At 39.3% G+C, this 12,107-nt stretch overlaps 4 protein-coding genes across 4 annotated transcripts; 2 read left to right on the forward strand and 2 right to left on the reverse strand.

The window, feature by feature from the left end:
• The first annotated feature begins 237 nt into the window (after positions 1-237).
• On the forward strand, positions 238-2,331 carry LOC128863451 (minor histocompatibility antigen H13). The gene is made up of 3 exons (XM_054102612.1): positions 238-570; positions 1,042-1,892; positions 1,950-2,331. The coding sequence occupies exons 1-3, from the start codon at positions 370-372 to the stop codon at positions 2,053-2,055; spliced, it is 1,158 nt and encodes a 385-aa protein (XP_053958587.1). The 5' UTR covers positions 238-369; the 3' UTR covers positions 2,056-2,331.
• LOC128863452 (tRNA selenocysteine 1-associated protein 1) lies at positions 1,950-3,961 on the reverse strand. Its single transcript, XM_054102613.1, has 2 exons — positions 3,723-3,961; positions 1,950-3,660 (listed from the first exon to the last, which is right to left on the reverse strand). Exons 1-2 carry the CDS (start codon positions 3,759-3,761, stop codon positions 2,659-2,661), a joined length of 1,041 nt encoding a protein of 346 aa, XP_053958588.1. The 5' UTR covers positions 3,762-3,961; the 3' UTR covers positions 1,950-2,658.
• Positions 3,962-9,507: 5,546 nt separating this feature from the next.
• On the forward strand, positions 9,508-10,607 carry LOC128864936 (zinc finger protein 330 homolog). The gene has a single exon (XM_054104719.1). The coding sequence runs from the start codon at positions 9,604-9,606 to the stop codon at positions 10,504-10,506; it is 903 nt and encodes a 300-aa protein (XP_053960694.1). The 5' UTR covers positions 9,508-9,603; the 3' UTR covers positions 10,507-10,607.
• On the reverse strand, positions 10,513-11,244 carry LOC128864937 (DNA-directed RNA polymerase I subunit RPA12). Its single transcript, XM_054104720.1, has 3 exons — positions 11,021-11,244; positions 10,735-10,954; positions 10,513-10,674 (listed from the first exon to the last, which is right to left on the reverse strand). Exons 1-3 carry the CDS (start codon positions 11,136-11,138, stop codon positions 10,650-10,652), a joined length of 363 nt encoding a protein of 120 aa, XP_053960695.1. The 5' UTR covers positions 11,139-11,244; the 3' UTR covers positions 10,513-10,649.
• Positions 11,245-12,107: the final 863 nt, after the last annotated feature.

The following is a 12,107-nucleotide window of genomic DNA, read 5'->3' on the forward strand; positions in this document are numbered from 1 at the left end:
CGGAAGAGAAGTATTTGGAGCAAACTAGCTGCAATGAGTTGCTCCTGTGACGAAAGATTGGGGGTAGGACACGGTACACTAGACAGGGCTAGTTTACTGGGGCGGCAGCCCTTGGTCGGGAAAAACCCGAGTCATTCCGGTAACGTAGAACAGGCTGCCATGGGAATGCCATAATATAGTCTGGCATCCTGCTTTTGCTGACACGTTTTCACAGAAGTACCAACCTATTTTGACACATCATTTACTGTGTTGTTAAGAAGAAGAGTTAGTGCAACAACTGGTAGAATACTTTCCTTTCTATATGGTTCCAATTGCATGCGTGGTCATTTTGGCAAAATATTGTTACACGAAATATACAAACTAAGATAAATGTCGGAGAAAGTTGCAGAGACTGTTGTGGAGGCCGTAAAAGATGCCGTGGAGAACGCAACCAGTGAAACCATAACAAATGAAAAGGTTCCAGCAACACCAGAAGGCATTGTGGTAGCTTACGGCAGTTTGGTAGTAATGGCCATGCTCCCAATTGTGTTCGGTTCAATGCGTTCTGTCAAATTGCACAAGCTTAAAAAGGCAAGTACAAAACACTAAATATAAAATATTTCATAATGCAGATGCCCATTAAGCTACGTTTCGCTACTGCTAGTAGCTCAGAGTGCTAGTTAAAAAAATTTTTTCAGTACTCTGTGTAGTTGGAGTAGTAGCAGAGAATTTGGAATCGGCCGGAGCGCTATTTATGAGATTATTCATGTATACTCCAGCTAGCGCTAGTACCCTCACTTTTGTTGCGCTACTACTACTCCCGTAGCGGCTACTTGAACAGTGGAAAGTAGAAGCGCCAACTAAATATATGTTTGAACGTACGTACTCCGAATGGCAGGTATGCACCCATCCATTCAGCTACGGCGGCCGACTATAATAGACGCATATAAAGTAATGTTTCATTGTTATTTAAAAAGCAATTTGTTCCTGTTCCATTTTAGTGTATTTATGACTGCTCAAAAATGTATGCATTTCTTTCATTTACATTGTCTTGATTTCCAGGTGACTGGCGAAAAGGCGGAAACCATGACTAAAAGAGATGCGATGTTTTTCCCGGTGATCGCCTCGGCCGCTCTCTTTGGTCTTTACATGTTCTTTAAAATTTTTTCTAAAGATCATATAAATCTTCTACTCACTGGATATTTCTTCTGCTTGGGTGTGATAGCCTTAGCGCATCTTCTAAGTCCCATTGTAAATTCACTTATGCCTACAGCAGTACCGAAAATACCTTTTCATATGCATTTCACAAAAGGAGAGGGCAAGCACAAAGAAGACATTATAAACTACAAGTTTTCAACGCATGATATCATTTGCTTGGCTATTTCGTCTTTAATTGGCGTGTGGTATTTATACAAAAAACATTGGATTGCTAATAACATGTTCGGATTAGCTTTTGCCGTGAACGGAGTAGAACTACTTCATCTCAATAACATTGTAACTGGTTGTATACTGTTAAGTGGCTTATTCTTCTATGATATTTTCTGGGTATTTGGAACAAACGTGATGGTTACAGTAGCAAGAAGTTTTGAGGCACCAATCAAATTAGTTTTCCCACAAGATTTACCAACAAATGGCTTAAGTGGAACCAATTTTGCTATGTTGGGCCTGGGTGACATAGTAATACCTGGAATTTTTATAGCATTACTTCTACGCTTCGACCACAGCTCCAAGCGCAAGAGCCGCATTTATTTCTATTCTACGCTAGTAGCATATTTTCTTGGACTCTTGGCCACTATATTCGTAATGCACGTTTTTAAACACGCGCAGCCTGCATTGCTTTACCTGGTTCCCGCCTGTATGGGAACTCCATTACTGGTAGCTTTAGTACGTGGCGAATTAAAGACACTTTTTGCGTAAGTTTGTGGTTAGTTTCTCAGCAAGCGTTAATAAGTCATGATTTTTTATTGCAGTTACGAAGATCATCCCGAGGAGAAACCTGAGAAAAAAGAGAGTAAAGAAGGATCTGGCACTATCAGTGGAACAAATAAAAAAAAGGAATCGAAAAAAGCCAAATGAATTTCTTAGGCTCTAAGAACGTATGCAGAACTAATATAGATCGTATCTGGAAATATTTATTTTTATAAGTCTATATGACTTGGTCCAAGGTTATTTCAGATTTGTATTTTAAATCGGTCCAAGCCAAAGTTTGAGTAGAAATGTATTTGAATACACTTCCATTTAACTTAGCAATTAGAAAATCTTTTAATTTAACTTATTAGAAGCACAAAATTAAAAAAAATAGTGTAAAAAAAAACTGTTCTAAGGAAAGAAAGAACAATATATTAAAGTTTATATATGTGTTTTTTTTCGTCCTCAGGCTTGGCATATTGCAATACGAAAAGTATAATAATTGTTCCAAAATTGAACTTTGTATTTAAACGCTATAATCGTTAACGCGCAAATAAACATACATACAACTTTATAATAATCTAAGTATGTACACAAAGAGTTAAAAATCCATTTTTATTTCCAATTAAAAATCTTTTAAATAAAAAAAGCTTACGACACAAGCCTAACTTTTGTGATCCCGATCTTGGAAGAGAGTGAAATTTTTATAAAATTTACAATTATACCAAACAAGAAATGCTGAAGATGTCCATGTTAATATATTTAGTTTGGTTAGTATGTTTCTAATTGCTCAAGTGGTAGCCATTTTGAACTTTCAAGGGCGTCATACAGTAGCCGATCGGCATCCAATGTCTCCCGATTCAGCTTCTCAATATCTAAAGTATACTTGTGCTCTACTAAAGCATAGTCATCATCCTCATTGACGTTGGGTACACTGGTTGCGGCAGCAGCTGCTGCTTGTTGCTCGTATTGAGCTGTGCGTTGGGCGCTCCACGCTTCTGCATGCTGAGCCAATGTTTGCGGATTTGCATGCGACTGAGCCATTGATTGTTGATAGTAAGTGTTGTTTGGATCTGTCATAGCCCCTGCGCCACTTTGATCATAGTATCCTTGCCAAGAGTTGTAATTCTGCCAATATGTGCTTGTTGGATCATAATATTGTGAATAGTCCGCACTTACTGCTGCAGTGGTCGAGGCACCGCCAATACCACCACCGCCATAACCATAATTACTAGTTGTACCAAGAGCAACGCCCAGCTCATTCTTTGGTTTTGGCACAGCGTTGCAAATTTTAATAGGTTTTGTGCCTAATCCAATGTATCCGTTCATATCATATAAAGCAGATTTCTGTTCATCTTCAATTCCAAATCTTACGAAGCCATAGCCTTTCGAAAATCCCGAGCTATCCAAAATGACTTTAGCGGTTTTGATAGAGGTATATTTTGTAGAAAAAACCTTATACAACTGATAATCATCAACATCTGAGCTTAAGTCACCCACCCATACACTGAATTCTCGCTCATTCCCGGGTAGTTTATACGAATTGCTGGCGCTATTTAATCTGAAGCGAACGATTGGATTAGTTCCAGGTATTGGTTTGCCATTAAGTTTATGCATCGCATCCATGGCACTCTCATCTGTGGCAAAGTTGACAAAGCAGTAGCCGGCAGGCTCGCCGGTGTATTTGTTTCTCATTAAGCGCACTGTCGTAGGTTCCTCTCCCATTTTCCGAAACGCAGCGATTATAAAGTTTTCGGTCATGTATGGCTCCAACTAGTAAATATAATTACAAGTACCTTTGTATTTAGAATTACACTTTTTTTTGCTTTACTTACACTTCCCATCCACAATTGGCAGTGCACAGAGGACGACATATTGAGTTTTCTTTTTAACAAATTAATTAAGTGCCCAAAGCTAAAATAAAATAATGTATTATTTCTTCAAACTTGTTTCTCGGATCTCCTTAAGTATTTTTCTTGATTGGTAATCTAAACAAAACATAAAGAGATGCATGTAGCATCTATGGCATGTAGAATTAAACGATGCTAGTCGAGGCCTATGGTGTAATAATACATGGTGAAATCAGTTTGAATTCACCATGTGGCCTTAATGTCGCATGCATTAAAGTAGCAGAAAGGGGAAAAATAAGTCCAAGTTTGGTGTAGTATAAAAGGAGTATGAAGTAATTTCATGTGGTCTGACTTAAATATTATACGATTTTAATGGAAACCGGGAATAACCTATTTACTTCCCATGTAACAAAAATTAAAAAAAAAAAATGATACATTTTATTTACATTTCTACAATATTCTCTGAGTTTGCTCTTATTGAAACATTCTTCTAATTCATTTTAAGGCTTTAGGTAAAAACTAATTTCACTAAGAATATTAAAATTTATTACTTTTCACCAAATATGTATAGCCAAATTCTAATTTTTATGTTTTAAATTTCGTATTTATTTATTACTAGCTGACCCGGCGAACTTTGTTCCGCCCTAGAGACAATAAAAAGACAGATTTTTGATTTTGTTAAGTTAATTTTTTTATTAATCAAGTATTTCAATGAAGCTTTAATAGATTGCACTCTTTTTTTTGTTTTATTATCAGATTCAAGAACAAACAACGCAGCTAGTTTTCCGACCCGTGAACATGCCACATATAATTGACCATGTGAGAAACATTGATTTTCTAGATTCAGACCACAAACTTTCAAGGATTGGCCTTGTGAATTGTTAATGGTCATGGCAAATGCAAGACGGATCGGAAATTGATGTCTTTTAAACTCAAACGGAAAATCGGTTGGCATCATCAGGATCCTCGGAATGAGAACTTCTTTACCTTCGAATTTTCCTTTGAGTATCGTCGCGTAAATCAAATTGTTCATCAATTAGGTAGGTAGGTAGGTTTGGCAGCCGCATCGCACATAGAGACAACGATGCCACTTAGACCACGGAATGGGCCCGTTGTGAGCCACGGGGGCTGGGCTACATTTCTCTTTCCATATTGAACCATCCTGAGCTTTTGACAAAGCGTAAAAGGTTGTTGATACCTAAAGTGTATAGGTTATCTATATTCGTTAAGAAGTAGGATTTTAAAAATCGGTTTCTGCTTCTGGCTAGAGCCGGGCATGTGCAAAAAAAGGTGTTGAATTGTTTCCAATTCCTCCTCATTTCTGCAGCTACGACAGAAATCATGCGTGTATACGCCTAATCTCCTTGCATGATTTCCTATGAGACAATGTCCTGTGAGGGCCCCTACTAAGGTCCTGATTTGAAGTCTACTCAGTTTTATAATACTCTTGGACCGACGTAAATTTAGCCTTGGCCATGTTTGCCTAGCAGTTTCGCAGGTGTTAGCGCTAATCCATCTCTGATTTGCAGAATTGATTAGTGCGTCCTTAATGAGTAGCTTACAAGTTGCGAGAGGTATCTCCAAAAAATTACTTATGTCTGGCATATAGGTACCTTCTCTTGCAAGTTGGTCTGCCCTACAGTTCCCTGGTATATCTCTGTGGCCTGGGACCCAGCATAATATTATACGATATTGTTTGGCCATCTCATTTAGAGATTGGCGACAACGTAAGACACTCCTTGATGTTGTTTGGAGTGCATCCAGGACTCGTAGGGCAGCTTGGCTGTCTGATAGAATGCAGATATCCGTTGATGATATTCTGTTTATCTTTAACCATTTTAAGGCTTCATGAATAGCGTTTATTTCCGCTTGGAAAACGCTAGAGTGATCCGGTAATTTAAAAATTTCACTAATAAAAAGCCCTTCGCAAAATAACCCTGATCCTACACCGGTATCCATTTTGGATCCGTCCGTGTAGATCTTAACGGGTGTGTTGGGTGTTGGATCTTCTTCAAGCCATTCCAGTCTAGAAGGGATTTTCATTAGGAAATTCCTTTCGAAGCAAAGAATGGGAGGGTGATAATCACAGTCACTGGGTATATCCGTGTAGGAGTCTAAAATGGTTGAATGTCCATGTGTGACAGTTCTCCATTGTGAGCTCGCTTTGAGCTTTAAAGCAGCGCAGGCCGCTGAGTATTTGCAGAAGAGATCTGGGGTGGCAGATGTAGCATGATGTCCAAAGCCATGGATGGCGTGGTTTTCATGGCGCCACATATTGCTAGTTCCGCTGATATCTGCACCTTATTCAATAAATTAGAATAGGTTTTTTTCTGCATAGCACACCACCAGACAACATTTCCATATAGAAGAATGGGTCTGACGACAGCAGTGTAGAGCCAATGAGCAACCTTAGGTTTAATTCCCCAGGTCTTACCTAAAGCTCTCTTACAAGCATAAAAAGCTAGGTTCGCTTTCCTGACTCTTTCTAAGGTGTTTGACTTCCAAGTCAGTTTCCTATCTATGTTAAGTCCCAAGTACTTGGTTCCTTCCGAAATCACAAGAGCTTCCCCTTTGAGCATAATTGGACTTAGCTGAGGGATTCTGTGTTTCCTCGTGAACAATATGAGTTGTGTTTTGTCTGGGTTGACTCCTAGACCACACTTTCCTGAGACAGCAATAACAACATCATCGGCGTAAGCTATCACCTTACAGCCCACCGATTCCAGTATTAACAAAAGTTTATTTACAACTGCGTTCCATAAAAACGGTGAGAGGACTCCACCTTGCGGTGTACCTCTACTTACCAATCTCCTGAGCACCGATTTTCCTAGTTCCGCTTCAATGATTCTGCTATTTAGCATTTTGCCAATGAAGCCTACCAAGCCCGGTTCCCTCCCTAAGATCAGTGAGTGCTGCAGTAATTGGCCCCCCCTTCAACATTGTTAAAGGCCCCTTCAATATTAAGGAAAGCGGCTAAAGTAAATTCCTGTTTGTGCAGTGAACTCTCTGCCGTGTAAATAAGGTTATGTAGAGCTGTCTCTACCGATTTCCCTTTCGTGTAGGCATGTTGTGACGTAGAGATAAGATTTCTATCTATAGTTAGACTTAAGTGAAATTCTATCAACCTCTCCAAAGTTTTCAATAGGAAGGAGGAGAGAGATATCGGTCTTAAGTCTTTTGGATGGGTATGTGAGTTTCTACCAGCTTTTAGAAATGAAAACAATTTTGAGTTGTCTCCACCTAAGAGGTATATGACCGTAGAGAAAGCAACCTTTGAAGATTGCTAGTAGCCCGTGTGCTAGATATCCGGCGGCCTTTTGCAGTTCCACCGGGTAAATATCATCTGGGCCCGGTGATTTAAAAGGTTTCAGATATAGCATCTATTCTGACTTCACGACAGTGTACTGTATCTTCCATGTCGTGCCCAGTAATGTCTGAGCAGCCTGGAAAATGAGTGTCGAGTAAAAGTTCTAAAGACTCTTTACATTGTACTGAAAGTACCATCACTTTTCTGTAGCAGTTCCCAATTTTGAGGGCTTCTCGCTAAAATCTTACGAAGTCTGGAGGCCTCAGTTGCCCCCTCAACCTCTTCACAAAAGGATTTCCAAGATTGCCTTTGGGCATTTCTGATTTCCTTCTTGTAGATTCTCAGAGCATCTTTATAGCCTTTCCAATCTTCATCGAGACGTGTTTTCTTTGCCTCATTAAAAGCGCTTCTGCTTGTTTTTTGAAGCTTGCTTAGTTCAACCGTCCACCACTTAGGCTTGGGTTTACCCCTCAGTCTTCTTATGGGACAGGCTTCCGCCAAGGCAGCATTCATGTTGTAGGTAATCTTGTCAACCAAATTTTCTAGTCCTTCTATGCTTTGTGGTACCACAGATGGACATGTTCCTAGGGTAACCCCGATACAATCTATACACTTTTCTCAGTCTGTTTTTCTGATATTTCTACCAGGCTTAGGTTTCGGTAGATTTTTACTAACCTCAAACGAGATATATCTATGATCAGAGAAGGAATGTTCTTCCAAAACTTTCCAGTTCCTAATTCTGTTAATAACGGAGTCAAAAGCAAAAGTAGCGTCTAACACTTCCTGTCTATTACTAATGACAAAAGTAGGTTTATTACCTTTATTGCAAATCTGTAGTTTAGTTCCTATCAGATAATCAAAGAGACACTCACCTCTAGCGTTAGAATCAGTACTGCCTCATATCTCGTGATGCGCATTTACATCCGCACCAATAATTAGCTTTGCGCCAAGCTTTTGCGCCTGCGCTACCAGATCTTTCAATATTAATCTCGGTAGCTCCTCATGGTCATGTGCGAGGTAACAGGAAGATAGCCACTTGTCGGTGTCGCTGTAATTAGAGAACATGAAAGCATTTATCCCTTTTCTTATTAGTACGCACGCTCTAGGATTACCTTTGTTGCGAGCATACATCAGTTTATATTTTTGAGTCCTTAGTCCGCACACAAGTCCATGTGATACCCATGGTTCTTGAATCAGGACAATGGACACCTTTGGCCAGGTGGATTATGAGGTTGGCGGACGCAACCTTTGAGTGCTGAAGGTTAATTTGAAGAACCCGTAACATCATGGATTAAATTGTGCGGTGGTAAGCCAGGGACATCCAAGGAGCTTAAAAATTCAATTGGATAGTTGGTGGCTTCATCTTCATTTTCTACACAGTCAATCGATTTGAACGAATGCATTGTTCCAATGATATCATTTTGAATTATGTAGTTTAGGTCATCTACATCTTTATTTTTAGCCGCTAAAATTGCTCGCTCACTCAACCATTCATTATTTTTGTAGTTTTTAATGATGTTTGCGAATACTTTATTGATAAGTTCGTCTTTCGATGAGACAAAGTTACAGAAATTCTGAGGAAACGAAATCAATCCGCTCGATTCGTCGACAGGTACTCGACCATTACCGATAGTCAGTAATTGCTCAGAGAAATCTTCAGTAGATGTATCATTAAGTAATGCTACTCTCATGTTTGTTGTCAGCTGAAATTTCTCCACATAGCGCCATAGATTCGATGATTTGTTTCGTATCCTTCTTGCATTACGGCTTTGTCGGGAAAGATACGATCGTCTTGGTCGCGGTATTGATAATGATGATTCAAAGAGAATACAAATTACTGTGATTATATATTTCTGACAAAATTTATATTATCAAATTTTCTACTTAACCATAGACAAAATTACGTTTAGCTGTCATTTGCGTTTTGTTATTCCATATCAGATGCGTTTTTGTTATACCACATTTTATAGTGACTTCAGGAAAACGCGTTCGAACGGGATAAAAAGTATCCTATGTCCGTGTCCTGGTTCTAAGCTACCTCTCCACTAATTTTCAGCCAAATCGGTTCAGCCGTTCTCGAGTTATAAATAGTGTAACTAGCATGTCTTTCTCTTATATATATATAGATAATAAATGTAGGTATGTACTTTTAATGAAAACTTTGTTCTGCAAAAATAATTAATTTATGGTAAAAGTAATACTAGATATGTATGTTTTTAATAAAATAAAAAGCAAAGAAATTAAGCAATTCATCACAAATGTTGCTGTGTTTTTGTGTTTCTGTGCTCACATACATTTGCATGTGAATACATTTCCTTACAAAGGTTTGTTTCTTTTTCAATTTCGCCAAAAATAAAGCAGCTTTTTCGGAAGGCGCCACTTTCTGGTATATAATTCACAGACACTGTCATGATGGTATTCAATTCACAATAGAACAGATCGCCGTTTTAGTCGATAAAGTGGTCGATATGGAAGTACAAACTTGTCCATCGCAAATCGCAAGTAATAGGTTATTTAATAAATTGCTCAGGTGGCATTTGTGTAAGAAAAATCTAAAAAATGCCAAAAAAGAAAACGGGCCAAAGGAAAAAAGCTGAAAAGCAGAAATTACGTCTTAAGGAAATACGGAGCCGTGAGACTTCTCTTGCTGATATGCCTTGTAACGCACCCATGGAGTGCGAGAAGTGTGAGAAAAAGCAAAAGAGTAGGGCTTTTTGTTATTTTTGTCAGAGCCTCCAGCGCTTACCAATTTGTGCTCATTGCGGCAAGGTAAAGTGTATGCTGAAAACCGGCGATTGCGTTGTAAAACATCCAGGAGTGTACACAACTGGGCTTGGCATGGTTGGCGCAATTTGCGACTTCTGTGAAGCTTGGGTTTGCCATGGGCGAAAATGTCTCCAAACACATGCTTGCACTTGTCCTTTGCAAAACGCGAATTGTCTCGAATGCGAGCGAGGAGTTTGGGAACATGGCGGTCGTATATTCAAATGCTCATTTTGTGATGGATTCCTATGTGAAGACGATCAATTTGAGCATCAAGCGTCATGTCAGGTCCTCGAATCTGAAAATTTCAAATGCCAGAGTTGTAACCGACTTGGACAATATTCTTGCTTGCGTTGTAAAACATGTTATTGCGAGGATCATGTACGAAGGAAGGGATTTAAATACGACAAGAATAAAGCCATTCCCTGTCCGAAATGTAATTACGACACATCAGTCACAAAGGACTTGAGTATGTCAACAAGGTCGCATAAGTTCGGACGGCAACAGCAAGGCGGGGCGATGGACAGTGATGACGAATATGGAGGGTATTCGTATTATAGCGGAGGGGCTTATGGTGCAGGTTCTAGTTACACCCAGGAAAATGATAGTGACGATGATGAAGACTATGAAGTAAGCGATGAAGACTCTGAGGAAGGAGACAGTGATGAATTACATCAAGAACAAAATAAAGCTAAATAACGAAAATGGCCTGCCAATTAATGATATATTGAAATTATTAATCGTAGCATTTAATATCAAATAATAACGTGCATGTATTGCACATGAAAATAAAAAATCAACTGATAGGCTTTTAAAATCTAGGAGTAGAAACATTATTCTGCTTATGAGTTTTCCGATTCCTTAAACCTGTAATTGAGGTGATACATTAATATGTTACATATATGTTTGGGCACACGTTGAACTTACTTGCATTTGAGACATGTGAAGAACACGGTTTGCCCCTCATCGGCAGAACGAAGTTGTAACGTAGCGTAAGACATTTGCATGTGACCACATTTTGAGCATTTGCGTTCAACAACAGGTCCATCCGCTTCATCATCCGAACTGCTTTTAGTTTTGCCAAATACCTTTTCAGGATCGTAATTATTGAAGTGTATGATAAATTCAACTTCTTGTGCTCCAAAAACTGATAAAAAGTAAAGTATGTTTTTGATAATCCGAATAGAATTAATAAATGCACAGTTAGATTCACCATCTGGAGGAAATTCTTTTTTGCAGTTATAGCAAGCAACATTTCCCACTGTATTTAAAGGTGGTAGGATGGACCCACATACTGGACAAAATCCGGGTTGTGAGTTGAACGTTTCCATACTTTTGCTTTGATAGACCCAAATACTATTATCCAACACAGACAACAATGGTTTGTAAACACACGTGAAACTTTGACTGCTGTTCTTTATTTCGCCAGATCACAATAGTTTTATTTATTGTAGACCACTCGCCGATAAAGAAGTTGCAAATACAGTAGCGTGTGATTGAAGTTATACAGGCACCAGAGAAAGGCACGATGCAAGAATGATAGATTACAAGAGTGCGCCTTCCGAATTCGCTGTGTAGTTAGTCTACATGAGTAAACAATCAAAAGGAAAGAGAATCACTTGTTTGGAAATAGAATAGCAGGCGAAAGCTATAGAAATTACCAAACACAATAATGCTTTATATTTATTTGTGCATTCACAATTTAACAAGAGGCACTTCATTAGGTTGTATAGTTTAAATCTTACAATACTACCAAGCCATTCACTGAATTTTCACAAACATGTAATTTCTCCTGTTGTTGTTGCTGTAGCAGTATCTTCGCCCTGTCAGTGTAGTGTAGTTACCGGTCGTCTTCGTCTAGCTCATCTAACGGTAGGCCCAGGAAACTAGCTGTTTCGACGGGTTGGGTCCAGAGGGAGAGAATTGTTAGATGAGTGGGTTTTATAGGGCATGTGAAAAGGTGGTTAGTGTTGTGCGGGGTGCCTTCACATGCCGGACATATGTTTGGTATGTCGGGGTCGATTCTGGATAGGTAGGAGTTTAACCTGCTACAGTATCCAGAACGTAATTGTGCCAAGGTTACGCGGGACTCTCGGGAAAGCTGGAGCTCTTCGTCTGCAATAGGTGGTGGTTGGACTCCGATAACGGCATTCGGGGGTCGGGAGCTTAAGAAGGTGGTAAGGGTCTCCCGATGAATGTCGTTTATGGCCTGTCTATACACTGTCTGATCCTGGAGTGGTCTGTCAGTTTTGTCCTGGATCTCGTCCACGTAGTCTCCTGATGTGCCTGGGAGGTGGCTC

Source organism: Anastrepha ludens, chromosome 5, assembly GCF_028408465.1.
Source record: "Anastrepha ludens isolate Willacy chromosome 5, idAnaLude1.1, whole genome shotgun sequence".
Taxonomy (NCBI): domain Eukaryota; kingdom Metazoa; phylum Arthropoda; class Insecta; order Diptera; family Tephritidae; genus Anastrepha; species Anastrepha ludens.

What these genes read in the sequence shown, in the direction of transcription:
- LOC128863451 (XM_054102612.1), top strand. Translation starts at nt 370, where the DNA reads ATGTCGGAGAAAGTTGCAGAGACTGTTGTGGAGGCCGTAAAAGATGCC. An exon ending in AATTGCACAAGCTTAAAAAG is followed by an intron (nt 571 to 1,041) that starts GCAAGTACAAAA and finishes CTTGATTTCCAG; the next exon opens with GTGACTGGCGAAAAGGCGGA. An exon ending in GAATTAAAGACACTTTTTGC is followed by an intron (nt 1,893 to 1,949) that starts GTAAGTTTGTGG and finishes TTTTTATTGCAG; the next exon opens with TTACGAAGATCATCCCGAGG.
- LOC128863452 (XM_054102613.1), bottom strand. Translation starts at nt 3,761, where the DNA reads ATGTCGTCCTCTGTGCACTGCCAATTGTGGATGGGAAGT. An exon ending in GCCAATTGTGGATGGGAAGT is followed by an intron (nt 3,661 to 3,722) that starts GTAAGTAAAGCA and finishes TATATTTACTAG; the next exon opens with TTGGAGCCATACATGACCGA.
- LOC128864936 (XM_054104719.1), top strand. Translation starts at nt 9,604, where the DNA reads ATGCCAAAAAAGAAAACGGGCCAAAGGAAAAAAGCTGAAAAGCAGAAA.
- LOC128864937 (XM_054104720.1), bottom strand. Translation starts at nt 11,138, where the DNA reads ATGGAAACGTTCAACTCACAACCCGGATTTTGTCCAGTATGTGGGTCC. An exon ending in AAAAGAATTTCCTCCAGATG is followed by an intron (nt 10,955 to 11,020) that starts GTGAATCTAACT and finishes ACTTTTTATCAG; the next exon opens with TTTTTGGAGCACAAGAAGTT. An exon ending in TTCACATGTCTCAAATGCAA is followed by an intron (nt 10,675 to 10,734) that starts GTAAGTTCAACG and finishes CCTCAATTACAG; the next exon opens with GTTTAAGGAATCGGAAAACT.